General features: G+C 41.6%; 1 protein-coding gene across 6 annotated transcripts in view; it reads right to left on the bottom strand.

The window, feature by feature from the left end:
* The window catches only part of CSGALNACT1 (chondroitin sulfate N-acetylgalactosaminyltransferase 1), a 339564-nt gene that overhangs the window by 20541 nt on the left and 299323 nt on the right, over positions 1-19700 (bottom strand). For all 6 annotated transcript variants that reach the window (XM_028124037.2, XM_028124040.2, XM_028124036.2 and 3 more), the window contains one exon: positions 15877-15978. In XM_028124037.2, coding sequence (XP_027979838.1) covers positions 15877-15978 — 102 coding nt within the window. The remainder of the gene's footprint in view (positions 1-15876; positions 15979-19700) is intronic.

The raw sequence follows: 19700 nt of genomic DNA, 5'->3' as shown, positions 1-19700 counted from the left end.
GGCTGAGGTCGAAGAGGTTGCTACCTGTGTTCTCCTTTAGGATTTGGATAGACTCCTGTCTCACATTTAGGTCTTTCAACCATTTGGAGTCTATTTTTGTGTGTGGTGTAAGGAAATGGTCCAGTTTCATTCTTCTGCATGTGGCTGTCCAATTTTCCCAACACCATTTGTTGAAGAGACTGTCTTTTTTCCACTGGACATTCTTTCCTGCTTTGTCAAAGATAAGTTGACCATAGAGTTGAGGGTCCATTTCTGGGCTCTCGATTCTGTTCCATTGATCTATGTGTCTGTTTTTGTGCCAGTACCATACTGTCTTGATGATGACAGCTTTGTAATAGAGCTGGAAGTCCGGAATTGTGATGCCGCCAGCTTTGCTTTTCTTTTTCAAGATTCCTCTGGCTATTCGGGGTCTCTTCTGGTTCCATACAAATTTTAGGATTATTTGTTCCATTTCTTTGAAAAAAGTGGATGGTATTTTGATGGGGATTGCATTGAATGTGTAGATTGCTCTACGTAGCATTGACATCTTCACAATGTTGGTTCTCCCAATCCATGAGCATGGAATGTTTTTCCATTTCTTTGTGTCTTCTTCAATTTCTTTCCTGAGTATTTTATAGTTTTCTGAGTACAGATCCTTTGCCTCTTTGGTTAAATTTATTCCTAGGTATCTTATGGTTTTGGGTGCAATTGTGAATGGGATCGACTCCTTGATTTGTCTCTCTTCTGTCTTGTTGTTGGTGTATAGGAATGCCACTGATTTCTGTGCGTTGATTTTATAGCCTGCTACTTTACTGAATTCCTGTATGAGTTCTAGCAGTTTTGGGGTGGAGTCTTTTGGGTTTTCCACATAAAGTATCATATCATCTGCAAAGAGTGAGAGTTTGACTTCCTCTTTGCCGATTTGGATGCCTTTGATTTCTTTTTGTTGTCTGATTGCTGTGGCTAGGACTTCTAATACTATGTTGAATAGCAGTGGTGAGAGTGGACATCCCTGCCGCGTTCCTGACCTTAGGGGAAAAGCTCTCAGCTTTTCCCCATTGAGAATGATATTCGCTGTAGGTTTTTCGTAGATGGCTTTTATGATATTGAGGTATGTACCCTCTATCCCTATACTCTGAAGAGTTTTGATCAGGAAAGGATGCTATACTTTGTCAAATGCTTTTTCTGCATCTATTGAGAGGATCATATGATTCTTGTTCTTTCTTTTGTTAATGTATTGTATCACATTGATTGATTTGCGGATGTTGAACCAGCCTTGCAGCCCAGGGATAAATCCCACTTGGTCGTGGTGAATAATCCTTTTAATGTACTGTTGGATCCTATTGGCTAGTATTTTGGTGAGAATTTTTGCATCCATGTTCATCAAGGATATTGGTCTGTAATTCTCCTTTTTGATGGGATCTTTGTCTGGTTTTGGGATCAAGGTAATGGTGGCCTCATAAAATGAATTTGGAAGTTTTCCTTCCATTTCTATTTTTTGGAACAGTTTCAGGAGAATAGGTATTAATTCTTCTTTAAATGTCTGATAGAATTCCCCTAGGAAGCCATCTGGCCCTGGGCTTTTGTTTGTTGGGAGATTTTTGATGACTGCTTCAATTTCCTTAGTGGTTATAGGTCTGTTCAGGTTTTCTATTTCTTCCTGGTTCAGTTTTGGTAGTTGATACTTCTCTAGAAAGGCACCCATTTCTTCCAGGTTATCTAATTTGCTGGCATAGAGTTGCTCGTAATATGTTCTTATAATTATTTGTATTTCTTTGGTGTTGGTTGTGATCTCTCCTCTTTCATTCATGATTTTGTTGATTTGGGTCATTTCTCTTTTCTTTTTGATCAGTCTGGCCAGGGGTTTATCAATCTTGTTAATTCTTTCAAAGAACCAGCTCCTAGTTTCGTTGATCTGTTCTACTGTTCTTTTGGTTTCTAGTTCATTGATTTCTGCTCTGATCTTTATTATTTCTCTTCTCCTGCTGGGTTTAGGCTTTATTTGCTGTTCTTTCTCCAGCTCCTTTAGGTGTAGGGTTAGATTGTGTATTTGAGACCTTTCTTGTTTCTTGAGAAAGGCTTGTATTGCTATATACTTTCCTCTCAGGACTGCCTTTGCTGTATCCCAAAGATTTTGGACAGTTGTGTTTTCATTTTCATTGGTTTCCATGAATTTTTTAAATTCTTCTTTAATTTCCTGGTTGACCCATTCATTCTTTAGTAGGATGCTCTTTAGCCTCCATGTATTTGAGTTCCTTCCGACTTTCCTCTTCTGATTGAGTTCTAGTTTCAAGGCATTGTGGTCTGAAAATATGCAGGGAATAATCCCAATCTTTTGGTACCAGTTGAGACCTGATTTGTGACCTAGGATGTGATCAATTCTGGAGAATGTTCCATGGGCACTAGAGAAGAATGTGTATTCCGTTGCTTTGGGATGGAATGTTCTGAATATGTCTGTGAAGTCCATTTGGTCCAGTGTGTCATTTAAAGTCTTTATTTCCTTGTTGATCTTTTGCTTAGATGATCTGTCCATTTCAGTCAGGGGGGTGTTAAAGTCCCCCACTATTATTGTATTGTTGTCAATGTGTTTCTTTGCTTTTGTTATTAATTGCCTTATATAATTGGCTGCTCCCATGTTCGGGGCATAGATATTTACAATTGTTAGATCTTCTTGTTGGATAGACCCTTTAAGTAGGATATAGTGTCCTTCCTCATCTCTTATTACAGTCTTTGTTTTAAAATCTAGTTTGTCTGACATAAGGATTGCCACCCCAGCTTTCTTTTGGTGTCCATTAGCATGGTAAATGGTTTTCCACCCCCTCACTTTCAATCTGGGGGTGTCTTTGGGTCTAAAATGAGTCTCCTGCAAACAGCATATGGATGGGTCTTGTTTTTTAATCCAATCTGATAGCCTGTGTCTTTTGATTGGGGCATTGAGCCCATTTACATTCAGGGTAACTATTGAAAGGTATGAATTTAGTGCCATTGTATTGCCTGTAAGGTGACTGTTACTGTGTGTTGTCTGTGTTCCTTTCTGATCTTTGCTGCTTTTAGGCTCTCTCTTTGCTTAGAGGACCCCTTTCAATATTTCTTGGAGGGCTGGTTTCGTGTTTGCAAATTCCTTTAGTTTTTGTTTGTTCTGGAAGCTTTTTATCTCTCCTTCTATTTTCAATGACAGCCTAGCTGGATATAGTATTCTTGGCTGCATATTTTTCTCGTTTAGTGCTCTGAAGATATCTTGCCAGTCCTTTCTGGCCTGCCAGGTCTCTGTGGATAGGTCTGTTGCCAATCTAATATTTTTACCATTGTAGGTTACATATCTCTTCTCCCGAGCTGCTTTCAGGATTTTCTCTTTATCTCTGAGACTCGTAAGTTTTACTATTAGATGTCGGGGTGTTGACCTATTTTTATTGATTTTGAGAGGGGTTCTCTGTGCCTCCTGGATTTTGATGCCTGTTTCCTTCCTCACATTAGGGAAGTTCTCTGCTATTATTTGCTCCAATATACCCTCTGCCCCTCTCTCTCTTTCTTCTTCTTCTGGGATCCCAATTATTCTAATGTTGTTTCGTCTTATCGAATCACTTATCTCTCGAATTCTGCCCTCGTGATCCTGTAGTTGTTTCTCCCTCTTTTTCTCAGCTTCTTTACTTTCCATCATTTGGTCTTCTATATCACTGATTCTCTCTTCTGCCTCATTTATCCTAGCCGTTAGTGCCCCCATTTTTGATTGCACCTCATCAATAGCCTTTTTGATTTCGACTTGGTTAGATTTTAGTTCTTTTATTTCTCCAGAAAGGGTTTCTCTAATAACTTCCACGCTTTTTTCAAGCCCAGCTAGTATCTTTAAAGTCATGATTCTGAACTCTAGGTCCGACATCGTACTAATGTCCGTATTGAGTAGGTCCCTGGCTGATGGTACTACCTCTTGTTCTTTTTGCTGAGGTGATTTTTTTCGTCTTGTCATTTTGTCCAGAGGAGAATAGATGAATGAGAGAACAAAATGCTACAACGTCCCCAGTAAATATACTGTATACAAATCAGAAAAGACCTGAAACCAGGGGAAAAGAAAGGGAAAGAAAGAAAAAAGAAAGAGGAAAAAAAAAAGAAAAAAGAAAAAAAGATAAAAACAAAAACAGAACAATACAAAAAAAGCAGAATGTGATCAAATATGATCAGGCTAATGCATAGATCAGTGCCACACACTAGATTTTGGGCGTATTTTGGTCTGTTATAAAAAAGTACCTCCTAAAATTTTAAAGGAAGAAAGACATATATGTACAAAATAAGGGTTGATACAATGAAGGGATAGAAGATGACTGTAAAGATGAAAATTATAAAAGATTTTATAAAAGGACTTGATAAGATAAGAAGTTGTTTGAAAAAAGAAAGAAGATTTAAAAAAGAAAAAAAAAGGGAGATAATGTGATCGATTTAAAAAAGAAAAAAAAAGGGAGATAATGTGATCAGGCAGGAGACTAGAACAGAACCATACACTAGCGATTTAGGGTATATTTTTATCTGTTAGAAGAAACTGTATCTCAAAATTTTAAAGAGAGAACAACTTATATATATATGCCAAAAATAAGGGTAACTACTATGAAGGGATAAAATATGACTCTAAAAATGAAAAATAAAAAATGTTTTTTTTTTTTTTAAAAAGAGATTGATAAGATGTTGGTTGAAAAAGGGAAAAAGAAAAAGAAAAAAAAAACAGTTAACAAAAATAACTTTGATGAACTAATGAATCATGGTAAAAAAAAGCCATGAATTCTATGTGCAGTATTCCCCTAGCGCTGGAGTTCTCCCATTCTCCTTGATCGGTGAACTTGGTCTTGGCTTGCTGGCTGTTCGTGCTGATCTTCTGGGGGAGGGGCCTGTTGCTGTGGTTTCCAAATGTCTTTGCCGGAGGCTGAATTGCCCCGCCCTTGTCGGTCCGGGCTAAGCAAGCTGCTCGGGTTTGATCTCAGGAGCTTTTGTTCCCTGCAAGCTCTCCATACAGCCTTGGAGGACCAGGGCAAAAATGGTGGCCTCCCAATCTCCACCCGGAGGAGCTGAGAAATCGGGGCCCCGCTCCTCAGTGCGCCCCCAGAGAAAAGCAGTTACTCCCTTGTCCCTGGTCTCCGGCCGCTCTCCGTGCTCACTCAGCCTGTGACCGAGCGTTTGTATCTCTGGCACCCGACCCCGTGTGGAGTCTCCAAACCCAGCAGATCCCTGCGGTGCGTTCCCGCGCCGCTCCGCCCCGGGAAGGAAGGGGAGTCTCCCCGGATCTGCCACCTGTTGGGTCCCTGCTGTAGGAGCAGTGGCCCGACTGGGCCGCGGATCACAGTTTATGGCAACCCCAAGCTGAGAGCCCGCGCCTCAGCTCTGTCTCTGCAGCCGGCTTCCCCGCTCCGATACCTGGGAGCTCTGGCGCACTCAGGCTCCCCCGGTCTTTCTGTGACCCTGAGGGTCCTGAGACCCCACTGTCCCGCGAGGGTTCCACCCCTGCTTAGCCACTGGAGCGACGTCCCTCAGCGGAGCCGGCTTCTAAAAGGTCCGATTTTGTGCTCCGCGGCTCTAGCACTTGCCAGAAGCGGCCGACGGAGGCCCCCCCCCCGCCGTCTGTCCTCCCGAATATCGCCTCGGATTCACTTCTCCGCACGTCCTACCTTCCAGAAAGTGGTCGCTTCTCTGTTCAGAGAGTTGTTGCTACTCTCCTCTTTGATCTCCTGTTGAGTTCATAGGTGTTCAGAATGGTTTGATCCCTATTCAGCTGAATTCCTGAGACCAGACGAAATCTAGGTCTCCTACTCCTCCGCCATCTTGCTCCGCCCCCGAAAATGATAAAAGATCTTGTTGTCTCCTGTGATTTATTCTCATACAGACTTCTTTCCACCATTACAAGGAAATTCCCTTAATGTGGCACTTCCCACAATAACCTTCATTTAAAAAAATACTTTAGAAATTTACATAAACACCCATATTATAATTTAAAATTTTTAAATCTAACAGCTCTAAATATTGAAATTGCTTATGAGTTCTACTTACTGAAAATACTTGAGTATGGTCAAGAATATAAAATTAAACATATTCTCAAGCAGCTTTTCATAGTAGGCGCCTTAAATAATTTAGAATTTTCTAGATTCTGAGCTTATACAAGCCAGCTTATACAACTCTGTTTCAGCAAATTTCTTTTGAAACAATAAACAAAATGGACAAAACTTTAGCTAGACTACCTAAGAGAGATTTAAGAGATGTTACTCAAATTAATAAAATCCTAAACGAAAGAGGAGACATTACAGCTAATACCAAAGAAATACAAAATCTCATGAGATTACTGTGAACAATTATATGCCAACAAATTAGATAATTTAGAAGAAATGGATAAATTCCTAGAAACATACAACTTCCCAAGACCGAATCATAAAGTAATAGAAAATCTGAACAGACCAATAATGAGCAAGGACATTGAATCCATAATCAAACATCTCCCACAAATAAAAGCCTCAGGACCAGATGGCTTCATGAGTGAATTCTACCAAACATTTAAAGATGAATTAATACCAATCCTTCTCAAACTCTTCCAAACTATTGAAGAGGAAGGAATAGTTCTAAACTCATTTTACAAGACCAGCATTACTCTGATACTGAAGCCACATAAGGACACTACAAGAAAAGAAAATTACAGGCCAATCTCCCTGATGAACACAGATGCAAAATCCTCAACAAAATATTGGCAAACCAAATTCAATACATTAAAAGGAGCATACACCATGAGCAAGTGGGGTTCATCCCTGGGATGCAAGGATGGTTCAACACCTGCAAATTAACAAACATGATATACCACATTAACAGAATGAAGGATGAAAATCATATGATCATTTCAAAAGATACAGAAAAAGCATTTGACAAAATTCAACATCCTTTCATGATAAAAACCCTTAACAAATCAGGTATAGAAGGAATGTACCTCAACATAATTAAGGCCATATATGACAAAATCAGAAAGAAAGAAGTAAAATTATCTCTGTCTGTGGATGGCATGATCTTATATACAGAAAACCCTAAAGACTTCACCAAAAATCTGTTAGAACTAATAAATTCAGTAAAAGTTTCAGAATACAAAGTAACATATAAAATCAGTTTCTATATACAATGAAAGAGAAATTAAGAAAGTAATCCCATTTACAGTAGCATAAATAAAAAGTAGTGAATTACTGTTACATGCTACAGTGTGGATGAACCTTGAAATCATCACTGTAAGTTACAAAGCCAGACACAAAAGGTCACATATTATATGATTCCACTTATCTGAAATATCCAGAATAAAGTAAATCCCCATTTTTTTCAAATGTTTTTTCTGTGTGTACAGAGATGGTCATGCAGTTTTGTGTATTACATTGATTGATTCTTGTATGTTGAGTCAACCCTGCACTCCTAGGATGTTTCACTTAGTCATGGTGTAAAATCCTTTTTATATGTTGCTGGATAGAGTTTGCTAGTATTTTGTTGAAGATCTTTGCATCTATATTTATTAAGGGATATTGGTCTGTAGTTTTCTTTTCTTAGTCTTTACCTGGTTAAGGTATCAGGATAATACTGCCCTCATAGAATGAGTTGGGAAGTATTCCCTCCTCTTCCAAATTTTGAAAGTTTGTGAAGCATTGGTATTAATTCATCTTTAATGACTGGTAGAAATCAGCAGGGAAGCCATTTGAGCCTGGCCTTTTCTTTAGGGGAAATTTTCTGATTACTATTTCAATCCATTTACTTGTTATAGGTCTAGTCATATTTTCTAGTTCTTTTTGAAGAAATACTTAAATTTTGACAGTGTACAAAATTTGGTCCTCCATTCCCTCTCCCCTCCTTTGTGTTATCATATTAAAATGATATCTTTATGCACTGTGTCTACCAATACAGATTTATGAACTTTGTTTTATGCAGTTATTTTTTCAGATAAGAGAAAAAGAGAGTTATAAACAAAAAAATACATTTATACTGTATTTTATATTTCCCTATAAAGAGAGAAATGGTTACTGTTACTTCAGCTGTTGGTTTCTTCACAAGAATTTGAGTTTGTCAAGTGTCCTTTCATTTCAGCCTTATGGACTTCTTTTCATATTTCTTGTGGGGCAGGCATGCTAGTTATGACATCTCAGTTCTTGTTTATCTGGGGATGTCTTAATTTCCCCTTCATTTCTGGTGGATGAATATAGAATTCTTGGTTTAGTGTTTTTCTTCCAGCACTTTGAATAAGCCATCCCACTTTCTGGCCTCCATTGTTTCTGATGGGAGATCAGCTACCGATCTTATTAAGAATCCCTTGGACTCAGTGAGTGCTTTGCTCTTACCACTCACAAGATTCTTTCTCTCTTTGTCTTTGTCTTTCAACTATCTGATTATCATATGTTTACTGTGGATTTCTTTGAATTTTCCTGTTTGGAATTTGTAAAGCTTTTTAGATGTGTAGATTCAGGTTTTTCATCAAATTTGGGAAGTTTGGGGGCCATTATTTCTTCAAATAATTTTTTCTGCCCCTTTCTTTCTCTCCTCTCCTCTGGAACTCCCACTATGTCTACATTGGCATGCTTGATGGTATCCTAAAGTCTCTGAGGTTTGTTCATTTTCTTCATTTTTCTTTATTTTTGTTTCTTACACTTCATCACATCAATTGACCTACCTTAAAGTTCACAGATTTTTTCCTCTGCCTGTTCGAACCAGATGTTCAGCACACCCTAGTGAATTTTTCATTTTAGTTACTGTACTTTTCAACCCCAGAATTTCTATTTGGTTCTTTTCTTATAACTTTTCTATTTGGTAAGACATGGTTCTATTTGGCAAGTCTTGGTTCTCATACTTTTCATTAGTTCTTTAAACATGGTTTCTTTTAGGGGCGCCTGGGTGGCTCAGTAATTGGGCATCTGCCTTTGGCTCAGGTCATGATCCCAGGATCCTGGGATCAAGCCCCGCATTGGGCTTCCTGCTCGGCAGGAAGCCTGCTTCTCCCTCTCCCACTCCCCCTGCTTGTGTTCCCTCTCTTGCTGTGTCTCTCCCTGTCAAATAAATAAATAAAATCTTTAAAAAACCCCAAACAAACAAAAAACCCCATGGTTTCTTCTAATCTTCAAACACATTTAATACAGCTGATTTAGTCTTCGTCTAGTAAGTCCAACACCTGGGCTTCCTCAGGGACAATATTTTTTAAAGATTTTATTTACTTATTTGAGAGAGAGTGAGCGAGAGAGAGCACGAGTGGGGGGGAGGAGCAGAGAGAGAGGGAGAAGCAGACTCCCCGCTAAGCAGGAAGCTCAATGCAGGGCTCGATCCTGTGACTCAGGATCATGACTTAACCAATTCAGCTTCCCAGATGACCCTGTCAGGGACAATTTCTAATGACTGATTTTTTTTTTCCTGTGCATGAGCCATACTTTCTGTTTCTTTGCATCTCTCATAACTTTTTGTTTAAAACTTAACATTTTAAATAATATAATGTGGCAATCCTGGAAATGAGAATCAACCTCACCGCCCCCCCTCCCCAGGGTTTATTGTTGGTGTTCTTTGTTGTTGTTATTTGTTTAGTGACTTTCTTGAACTAATTCTGTAAAATCTGTATTCTGTGTTGAGCGTGACAACTTAGCGGTAAGCTAACGATTAGACAGAGATTTAAGCGCCTAGAACCAATAAGTCTCCAAATCTTTCCCAAGGGATTTTGTGTACATTTTGGGGCCTGCCATCAACACTCAACCAGGCAGTTGACTGCTTACCTTAGCCTTTACTTGCTTCCTGCACAAAGCCTCAAGGTCAGCCAGAGGTGAAAAGTTAGGGCCTGCTCACATCTTTCCTAAGTAATGAGCATAGCCCTAGACGTGAGCATGGTTTTCTAGATCCCCAGGAATGTATTAGAACTTTTCAAAAACCCAGTGGAGATCTCACTCCTCAGCCTCACCTTTTAAGCATTTTGGTTATTTTGTTGTTTGCCCCAACTCTTATCTACCACCTCAGGCGGCCACAAAGTTACAGACTTCCTATAATTGTTTTTTGGAGGAAAGGCTTTTTCCACTGGGAGAGCTCTGAGTCAGTTAAATAAAGACAGCCTTCTGAGTGGAGTCTTCCAGAAAACTCCAGACAGATCACATCATGACATTTTTCTGGGAATGATATTTTAAAGGAGCTCCTGGCCCACGGTGGCCCCTGGTGGCTGCCAGGCTGTGGTTCTTGCTGTGCTTGTGGGCTACTGGATTTCAAGGCTACTGAAGAGCTAAGGAGAAGGTGGGAATAAGCCAGATTAAAGCTGCACAAAAATTCAGTCATTTTTCTTGGATAAACATTTTCCAGGTTATTACAAGCTTTATTTCCAGAGTTCTTAAAAAGTTCAGACCTTCAGAAAATGTAAGAATAGTATAAGTTTCCATGTATCTTTCACTTAGATTTACCAAGTGTTAACGTTCTACCTGCCTGCCTGCTTGCTTGCTTTGAACTCTTTGAGAGTTAGTTGCACACATCATGTCAGTTTTACCCTTAAAGAGAAGTATCTCCCAAGAACCAGGGCACTCTCCTATGTAACATTATAATTATATAATAATCACACTCAGGAAATTTAACATTATTACAATATCATAATCTATATGTTATGTTCAAATTCCTCAAAGACAATTTAGAATACTGAATACAGGCACATCTCCACAAAGAGTGGAATCTCCACCAAGCAGAATCATATTTAGCCCCCTCCTGCAAATGCCAGGTGGGATGGCCACAGGCCTGAGATGCTGCCTTAATCTGTGAGGTGTCTCCCAGAGTCCAAGATTTCTTACCTTCTTGGGAGGGATTTGCTGTGTTGCTTTTTTGATTTTAGCGAATGAGATAGTATCTAAAAATTGCTTAAGAAAAAAATTAAAACAAAGCAACAATTTTGTTCTAATTTTAGAAATAAATTGAAATAAAACAAACCAGAATAAAACCTTCCTCCCCAGTTTTCTTCTGGGATGTCCTGAAAAAAATCTTCCTGAGGGTACGTGTCAAGCAAATCCTTTCAGGGGCACCTGGGTGGCTCAGTTGGTTAAGCATCTGCTTTTGGCTCAGGTCATGATCCCAGGGTTCTGGGGTCGAGCCCCGCAGTGAGTCTGCTTCTCTCTTTCCCTCTGCCCCTCCCCCTGCTTGTGCTCTTTCTCTCTCTGTCTCTCTCAAATAAATAAATAAAATCTTAAAGAAAAAATCCTTTCAAAGAGGCATGAAATGATGACACAAAAACTAACAGAGGCAGGTCCCCAAGAAGACATACAGAAAAACCCCTCTCTTAGGTCACATACTTGCAATGACAGGGTAGGGTCTCATCTCTAGGACTTTGATCTCAGAGGTAATACCTCTGAAAGATGCATTTGTATCCTTATGATTGGACAAAGATGAAGCTGCAATATAGTAAATGTTAACTCATGCCAATCTGCCTACCTGTTACAATTTTTTAAAATTTCCTAATACATAGCTCCAAGCAAATGTCTACCTAGGTCAGCATTTCTCACTGTGGGCTATGGACCACCCACATCACCATCACATGTGGGACTCATCCTAAGTGTCAGTTACCAAGCTTCTACATCTCAGGCCTACTGACTCAGAATTTCTGGACCTGGATCCCAGGAATCTGCATTTTAAAAAGCACCCCAGGGGGTACCTGGGTGGCTCAGTTGGTTAAGCATCTGCCTTTGGCTCAGGTCATGATCCCAGGGTCCTGGGATTGAGTCCCACATCAGGCTCCCTGCTCAGCAGGGAGTCTGCTTCTCCCCCTCCTTCCCGCTTGTGCTCTCTCTCACTATCTCCATCTCTCTCAAATAAAAATTTTTTAAAAAAAGCACCCCAGGTTATTCCCAAGCACATTTATATTTGAGAATCACCAAGTGAGGTTTTAATCTGAGATTAACTGCAGCTTAGTATGGAAAACTATGGAATAAGAATCAGATACCAAGAACTGATTTGTACTTTTATCCATGGCAGTGGTTTCTAAATATTTTGACTGCCACCCATACAAAGGAATATATTATACATCATGACATACTAGACACAAACACACACTAAAGTTTTACAAAACAGTATTTACCCTTACTACTTGTGATGCACTCTGATATCTTCTAGCCTATTCTATTTCAACGTTTTTAAAAACACTGGACATAACCCACTAAAGCTATTACATAACCCTCTAATGAATCACAAATTGCAATTTCTAAAACACTAATCTATAGCCATCAACTGAAATGTAAAGCTCAACTGAGTAAACGTAAATCTAGAGAGAGAGAGAGGAAAACACTGCACATGAGCCAAACTAGATTTTAAAAAGCTATTCTTAACATATATACATTTAGCTGCATTTCGAACAGATTAATCACAATGCTGGTATCCTAATGAAATAAATATCACTTAGGCTGATTTCAAATCTTATTACTTTCAACTGACAACTATGAGTTTCAGAAGGGAGTACACTGAAGAGGAAATGTGCCATGTTAAGACCTGGAGTATCTCAAGTTCACAGCGGAGGTTCAGATCCTGGCTCGCCCCTGTGCTAGGCATGGCAGCCTGAGTAACAACGTCTCCAAGCCTCAGTTCCTTCATCTATGAATGGGGCTAATAATAGCAACTATCTCATAAGGTTGCTGTGAATAATAAAGAAGATAATTCATGTAAATAAGAACAGTTACTATTATTATTCAAAGATAAGATGCATTTGAACAGAAGTTTTACCACCTTAATGATAAAAATGACATTTAAATAGGGCTCATTATATAAGTGTTCATATGGATTACTAGGAGCGTAAATATACTGTGTATGTGGAATTATCCTCCTCTTTTTTTAAAGATTTTATTTATTTTAGAGAGAGAGAGACAGCATGAGGGGGAAGGCCAGAGGGGAGGGAGAAAGAGGATCTCAAGCAGACTCCATGCTGAGCATGGAGCCCAGCGTGGGGCTCCATCCCAGGACCCTGAGATCATGACCTGAGCCAAAACCAAGAGTTGAATGCTTAACCGACTGTGCCATTCAGGTGCTCTTCTCTTGAGGAACAAACACTGGACATTTTCTGAGTAAGGCCCTAAGCTGGAGTTACAAAGAGCCACGTGATATGGTACTACTTGCTTACTAAGCAGCTTATAAATCGGCTTACAAATCCCGCAATCGGCAGTGCTGATCATATAGCCAAATCATATGCCGAGTGCCAAGCAGACGGGATGCCAGCAGGGAGTACAGTCTGAGTTCAGAGAGAGGACTGGAGGTCAGGTGGGGGCGTGGGGACGACAGTGTGGCCGTCTGAGTATGTAGAAAGGAGGACAAGAGATCACCAAGTTGAAGACGATAATGAGAGGGAGGACGAAGGGGCAAACCACGCCCCCCAGTGTGGTCGGGGACAGGAAGTCATCAAGGCAAGGTTACAAGTGAGAGCCAGTCTGGGTAGGAGCCTAGGGCAGTAGGTGATTAGGAAGACTGATCTGGAAGGTGGAGTGGCAGTGCTGCTGTGTTCAGTCAGCCCAGGCCTGGCTGCAGAGGGTGGGGCATTCCTACAGGAGGTGGTCTGATCAGAGCAACACCAGGGAGAGTGGAGGACACCCCCCAAAGCATCAGAGACCTCAGCACTGCAGATATCCCCAGTTAGCAGAATGAGAGCATCAACACAGAAAAACGGGGTTCCAATTCATTTCACCAGAGTTTTGTAGCACTGCGTTAAAGCATCGAACAGCTCAGTCTCCGACACAAAGTTCTTGGTTATGGGTAGATTGATCTCTGGAAATTTTCCAAAATTTTAAGTAAACCATTCTTACCACTGAAATGATTCTACTTTTCTTGTTCAGATTCTATTCATTCTTTGCTCACCCAGCAACCTTCTGCTTGAGAATTCAGCTTGCCAGGTAATTTGATACAGAGAAGAATGCCTTGATAGTAAGAGTCCTTAAGCCTTCCAGTCAGTAAAATGGATATTTCTCATAACAACATTGAAACTGGCCTTCCACTTATCCATCAGACTCATGTCAAGTTGGTTATATGTATCCATCAGCAAATGTCTTTTAAAGTGCTCAGAAGGTGCCAGACCCAATAGGACTGAATTTCTCAGTCCTGACTACACTTCAGAGTCACCTGGATAACTACTCAAAAACCCTCAGAATGGGGCAGCTGGCTGCAGTCGAGGCCTCTCATGCCTGAGCCCCTGGGGTGGACTACCACTTTCTCAGACAATGACTCTCAATCCTGGCTGCATGTTAGAATCGTCTGGGAAACTTAAAAAAGAAATCCATGCCCAGGAATGGATACTTCCAGAGATGATGGAACCTATCCACTGGGCAGAGGACATGAACTCTAATAATTCCTGGGCCTCGTTCCTAAGCAGAGACGAAAAGGATATTGCAATGCACTGGAGTTGAGAGGTTTCTATTTCACTTACATTTAGGATATTCAATTATTCTATTCTCTTTGATCTCCCTTCGACAGGGGCCTATAAACTCCGAATTCCATATTGCTTTAGAACAGAGGTCAGCAAACCTTTTCTGTAAAGGACCAGACAGTAGAGAGTTCGGGCTTTGCAAGTCATAGAGTTTCTTTCCTTTTTTTTTTTTTTTTTAAGATTTTATTTATTTGACAGAAAGAGAGAGACACAGCGAGAGAGGGAACACAAGCAGGGGGAGCGGGAGAGGGAGAAGCAGGCTTCCCACAGAGCCGGGAGCCCGATGCGGGGCTCGATCCCAGGACCCTGGGATCACCACCTGAGCCGAAGGCAGACGCTTAATGACTGAGCCACCCAGGAGCCCCAGTCGTACAGTTTCTGTCACAACTACACAACTCTGCTGCAGCACAAAAGCAGATATAAATAATATGTAAAGAAATGGGGATGCCTGCATTTCAATACAACTTTTTCTTTTTTTACAGAAATAAGACCAGCGGACTGCTTTAGAACGTTTGAGTAATTGTAATAAGCATTCTGATCTTGTGCCCATTAATACCAACTTAGTAACAAAGTGTGAACATAAATACAAAAGGGGCAGTCAATCTTGTAATCTTATAACCATTTACCAGAAACTCAAAACAGGGGCCCTGTTTATATTTAGACCATATGGACCTTTTGAGGCTATTTCTGCCACTGAGTACTACGGACCTCCCTCCAAGCTTCACTAAGGAGAAACTACCCACCTGATTACTCAAGCGAAGCCCTGCAAACCTCCCTGGAAAACCAGAGCACGGTGTGGGGGCACCATTCTGGCTTCCTCACTAGTAGAAGATGCCCCAGGTGTTTATTAAATCAATACTTGCTTGTTTATTTGGGGAGGGAAGAAAACCATCTGCGCTGCTTTCATTCATTCCCCCACACAACTGATCAATGAAGTATACGCATACAACCCTCAGTCTAAGGTTTTTGGTTAAGTCGTTTCTGTTCAACTGCGCAGGCTTCATCCAGGGTCCTGTCCCAGCCATCACTTCCCGCTTCCCCCTCATCTTTCAAAATGCGTACTGAATGAAAGTCAAAAGGGTAAGACCATTTGCTAAGTGGAGGAAACCCCAGGATGGACATCACTCAGCTGGAGCTCACCGCGCAGCTGCGCGGCCCCCAATTCCCACTCTGTGACACCGGGTCCCGCATCGGCAGTGCTGACGACACCTTCTCACGCAGAAGCCCAAAGAGGCCTGTGCCCCCACCCCCCATCCTTGTAGCTCAGGGCACTTCATCTCAACTGCCAAAGCCAACACCCTGTGCAGTGAGGGCCAGTGTCAGGTGGGGTGGTCTCCCAGGGACGGGGGTGCACAATTCCCCCTAGCACAGCCAGCAGCCAGTCCATCTCCCGGTTGACCCAGAGTGTTAAGGAACATAAAACCGAAGCAGAGGTTCCAGCCTCAGATATAGACTCCTGAGGTCAGATACTATGACTCCTTATTATGTCTCCTCGTCGTACTTACTTGGAAGTGTTTTCAAGTATGCCTTTGACCTCATTCATTTCTTCCTTCCCAAAATAAACAACGGTGAGATGAATTCTCCCATCCTGTTGGATGCACATCTCCCTAGAAAACAAAACACATGCATGTCTGGTCGTTTTCACTGTAACAGGCAAGGTCCAAACATATACCTATTTTGTAAAGAGCAAAAGGTTCTTTTCTCTCTTTTTTTTTTTTTTTTCAGAGAGAGAGAAAGAGAGAGCATGAGCGGGAGGGAGGAGCAGAAGGTGAGGGAGAAGGAGACTCCCTGCCCTGCAGGGAGCCCGATGCAGGGCTCCATTCCAGGACCCCGAGATCATGACCTGAGCTGAACACTTAACCAACTGAGCTGCCCAGGCGCCCCAGTGCAAATGATTCTTGAAGTAAACTGAGTGAACTGCCAAGAAAAGCAGAGATGGGACACCAGGACATTTCTGGTTGGCCATCACAATTACCTGCGTTTGTATTTATCTTCCCAAGAAAACAATGAAATGTAAATGAGCAGATCTAGTGAATGAAAACTCAGATGCACGAGGCCACAGGTCCAATCTACCATAGGCTTAGCCCCTGGAGCCACCTAGTGTCATGGAAAGGGCACTGGGTCCTTCCCCCTCTTTGCCAGAAGGAGTCTATGAAGGACAGAAGACAGAAATTCCATTTTACGGATAAGAAAGCTAAAGTCCAGAGAGGGTGGGACTAGAATCCTTGTCTCTGACTTTTCCTGTGTGTGCCAAACACAAACAGTCTTAAAGACTGGATGAACAAAGGCAAAAAGACCTTCTTTCATGTAGAGCTACAAAAACCCTCCTTAACACCCGAAGGGAGTGACAAGGCAGAAGCACAGTTAGGGTATCTCGCCCTTCCCACAATCGCCTTCACTGCTTCCCCATTTCTCCTCTCCATGACCGATTAGCCCAGGCGCCTGGCACCTCACACTCTAGGGCCCTGACAGCCCTCTAGGGGCCAGGCCTCCGGCTCTGGACTGGTCCAGACCCGCTCTCTCCACCAAAGCTGATTTATTTGTCCATGTCCTGTGCTCTAAATGGTAACACCTAAGCTAACCTGGTAAGATACTCTGCTGAGGGTTTGCCACATATACACGTGTAATATGTGCGTAAATTCTGTATAGCTATGGGTGTGTGAATGTGTGTGTATGTAAATATATGTGCGTATACACGTGTTTATGTGTACACGTATGTGTATACATATGTGTGTGTGTGCACAGTTTAAACAGTTTTCTGGAAGCGAGTTAATGAAAGGTTCTACCGGTGGGATGATATATTGTGACATTTTGACATTTTGCATGTCCTTCCTTTTTCAATTCCTTTTGTCTCTCTATTCGCTACTTTCCTTAACCTCCCAAACAACACATCACAGCTTTCCAGAAGTCCCTGAGCTCTAACTGCAGAGGCCAATTTATTCAGTGCTTTTTATAATGCCATCAAAGAGGAGTGACTGCCTAGCTGGGGTTGCTGGGAGAAAGCCAAAGATGTAGGAGATACAGTTCCTGTGCTCAAAAACTTGGGAAATAAAATGAGCTCAAATAAAATCATGACACCTTGTGGCACAGATAACAAGCACACAGAATTCAGAAAGCACAGCAAATCCTATCACCTTGACTGGTCAAGGCCTGAAGGATGGATAGGGGAGAGGAAGAGAGGAGGAAGAAGAGAATTCCAGATGGAAGAACTATCAGGGAAGATGATATTGACCCAAGGCTAGAGGCACACAAGGCTCCTCCTGGTCACAGGCTTGGTTCCGCGAATCTATTTCTTTCCCATGGAAGAAAGTTGAGAGCTGCCTCTGAAACCCAGTCTGATGGCAGAGCTCTCAGACACATACAAGAGACCAGGAACAAGAAGCGCAGCGTGTGACAACGTGCTTCAAACCGAGAGCTCCCTCACAGACCCAGGCCCCGCAGACGGAATCTACTGACAACAAAATTCTCTGTCCGTAAAAGAGCTCTTTTGCAAACCTGCCAGACAATGCTTTAACTTCCTTTGCCAGGGTAGGATAAAAGCACACACAGCGCCAAGTACCCAAAAAATGGTGCTTTAAAATTGCATGTGTAGCTGGAAAAAATGTATCCCGGAATCAGGAGAGGGTTACCCGCTGAGCCTGGATAAAAAGCATTCTTGTTTTTCTAGTAACATCTCTGAAGGCATTTTAAAATCCATTTGAAGCGTTTTCTGCTTTCAAGAACTAAAAGAGAGATCCCTTGGACCTTCACTCTTCATTCACCAGCTGAGGCTTCCCAAAAAGGCAAAGCAGACTGGGTTCTGCGGTGCTCCTCCACGGCTCCACTCCTCGTACTCATTACTTCCTTCAACAAACGAAAACCATGCAAGCAACTTCCTATAGGCCAGATGCTCTACCCGGGACCTCAACAGTCCTGCCCTTGAGAAGTTCTCGATCTACTATCATAACTAAAACTAGTTATGATGCAATAAACAAACGCTCCACGAGGGAATGAGCAGAACTGTGGAAACACCATCACCAATCTCTTGGAATGATCTTGTAATTTTTATATTTTTCCAAACAAGTCTTACCAGACTCCATCCCCTAGAACAATGTGTGCGGGAGAAGAGTGTGTATGTGGGTGACTATGTACATGGAGATATCTGTGTTTTGGTGTGATTATTTGTGCCTGGATCCTTCGAGCTAACTGAGGTGCCCCGAGAGCACCCCTCTGTAACAGCCATGGTAGGGCTGTAGCAAAGTGCATGGAATGAATCTCAGGGCACCTCAACTTCCTAAGTATCCTTCAGGAAAGCTCTTCATTTCACATGGATGCTTTGTATTATATTAGCTCCACAGTCCTACGTGGTCTTTCTTCTATCTCAATCTAGAAGCCTCAAAAGTGTTGCTTCTTCACAAAGACCTTGTCTTTTTTTCTTCTTCTTTTGCAGTTGAAGTATAATTAACATACACTGTTGTATTAATTTCAAGTACACAATATATTCAACAATTCTGTACAATACTCAGTGTTCATCATAAGTGTAATTTTTTTAAAAGATTTTATTTATTTGAGAGAGAGAGACAGACACTGAGAGAGAGAAAGTGTGAGCACGAGTGGGGTGAGGGGCAGACGGAGAAGCAGGCTCCCCGCCGAGCAGGGAGCCTAATTCGGGGCTCGATCTTGGGACCCTGGGATCATGACCTGGGCCAAAGGCAGATGCTTAACCGACTGATCCACCCAGGCGCCCCGATAAGTGTACTCTTAACCCCCATCACCTATTTCCCCCATCTCCCTCAACCTCCCCTCTGGCAACCACCAGTTTGTTCTCTGTATTTAAGAGTCCGCTGCGGTTCTTTTGCTTGTCTCATTTTTCTTTTTTTGTTCATTTGTTTTGTTTCTTCCACATATGAGTGAAATCATATGGTATTTGTCTTTCTCTGACTTATTTCACTCAGCATTATAATCTCTAGGTCCATCCATCTTGTTGCAAATGGCAAGATCTCATTCTTTTTTAATGGCTGAGTGATATTCCATTGTATATATACCACATCTTCTTTATCCACTCATCTATGGATGGACATTTGGTTGCTTCCATGATTTGGCTATCATAAATAATGCTGCAATAAACAAGGGTGCATATATCTTTTCGAATTATTGCTTTCATTTTCTTTGGGTAAATACCCAGAAGTGGAATTACTAGGTCATAGAGTTAATTCTATTTTTAATTTTTGGAGGAACCTCCATAGTGTTTCCACAGTGGCTGCACCAGTTTGCATTCCCACCAACAGTGCACGAGGACTCTTTTTCTTCACATCCTCACCAGTACTTGTTCTGTCTTGTGTTTTTTATT

The sequence above is a fragment of the Eumetopias jubatus genome, unplaced genomic scaffold (assembly GCF_037043125.1).
Source record: "Eumetopias jubatus isolate StellerSeaLion01/CBP00866 unplaced genomic scaffold, mEumJub1_p1.0 scaffold_2, whole genome shotgun sequence".
Taxonomy (NCBI): Eukaryota; Metazoa; Chordata; class Mammalia; order Carnivora; family Otariidae; genus Eumetopias; species Eumetopias jubatus.
This window is presented reverse-complemented; position numbering and strand designations above follow the sequence as displayed.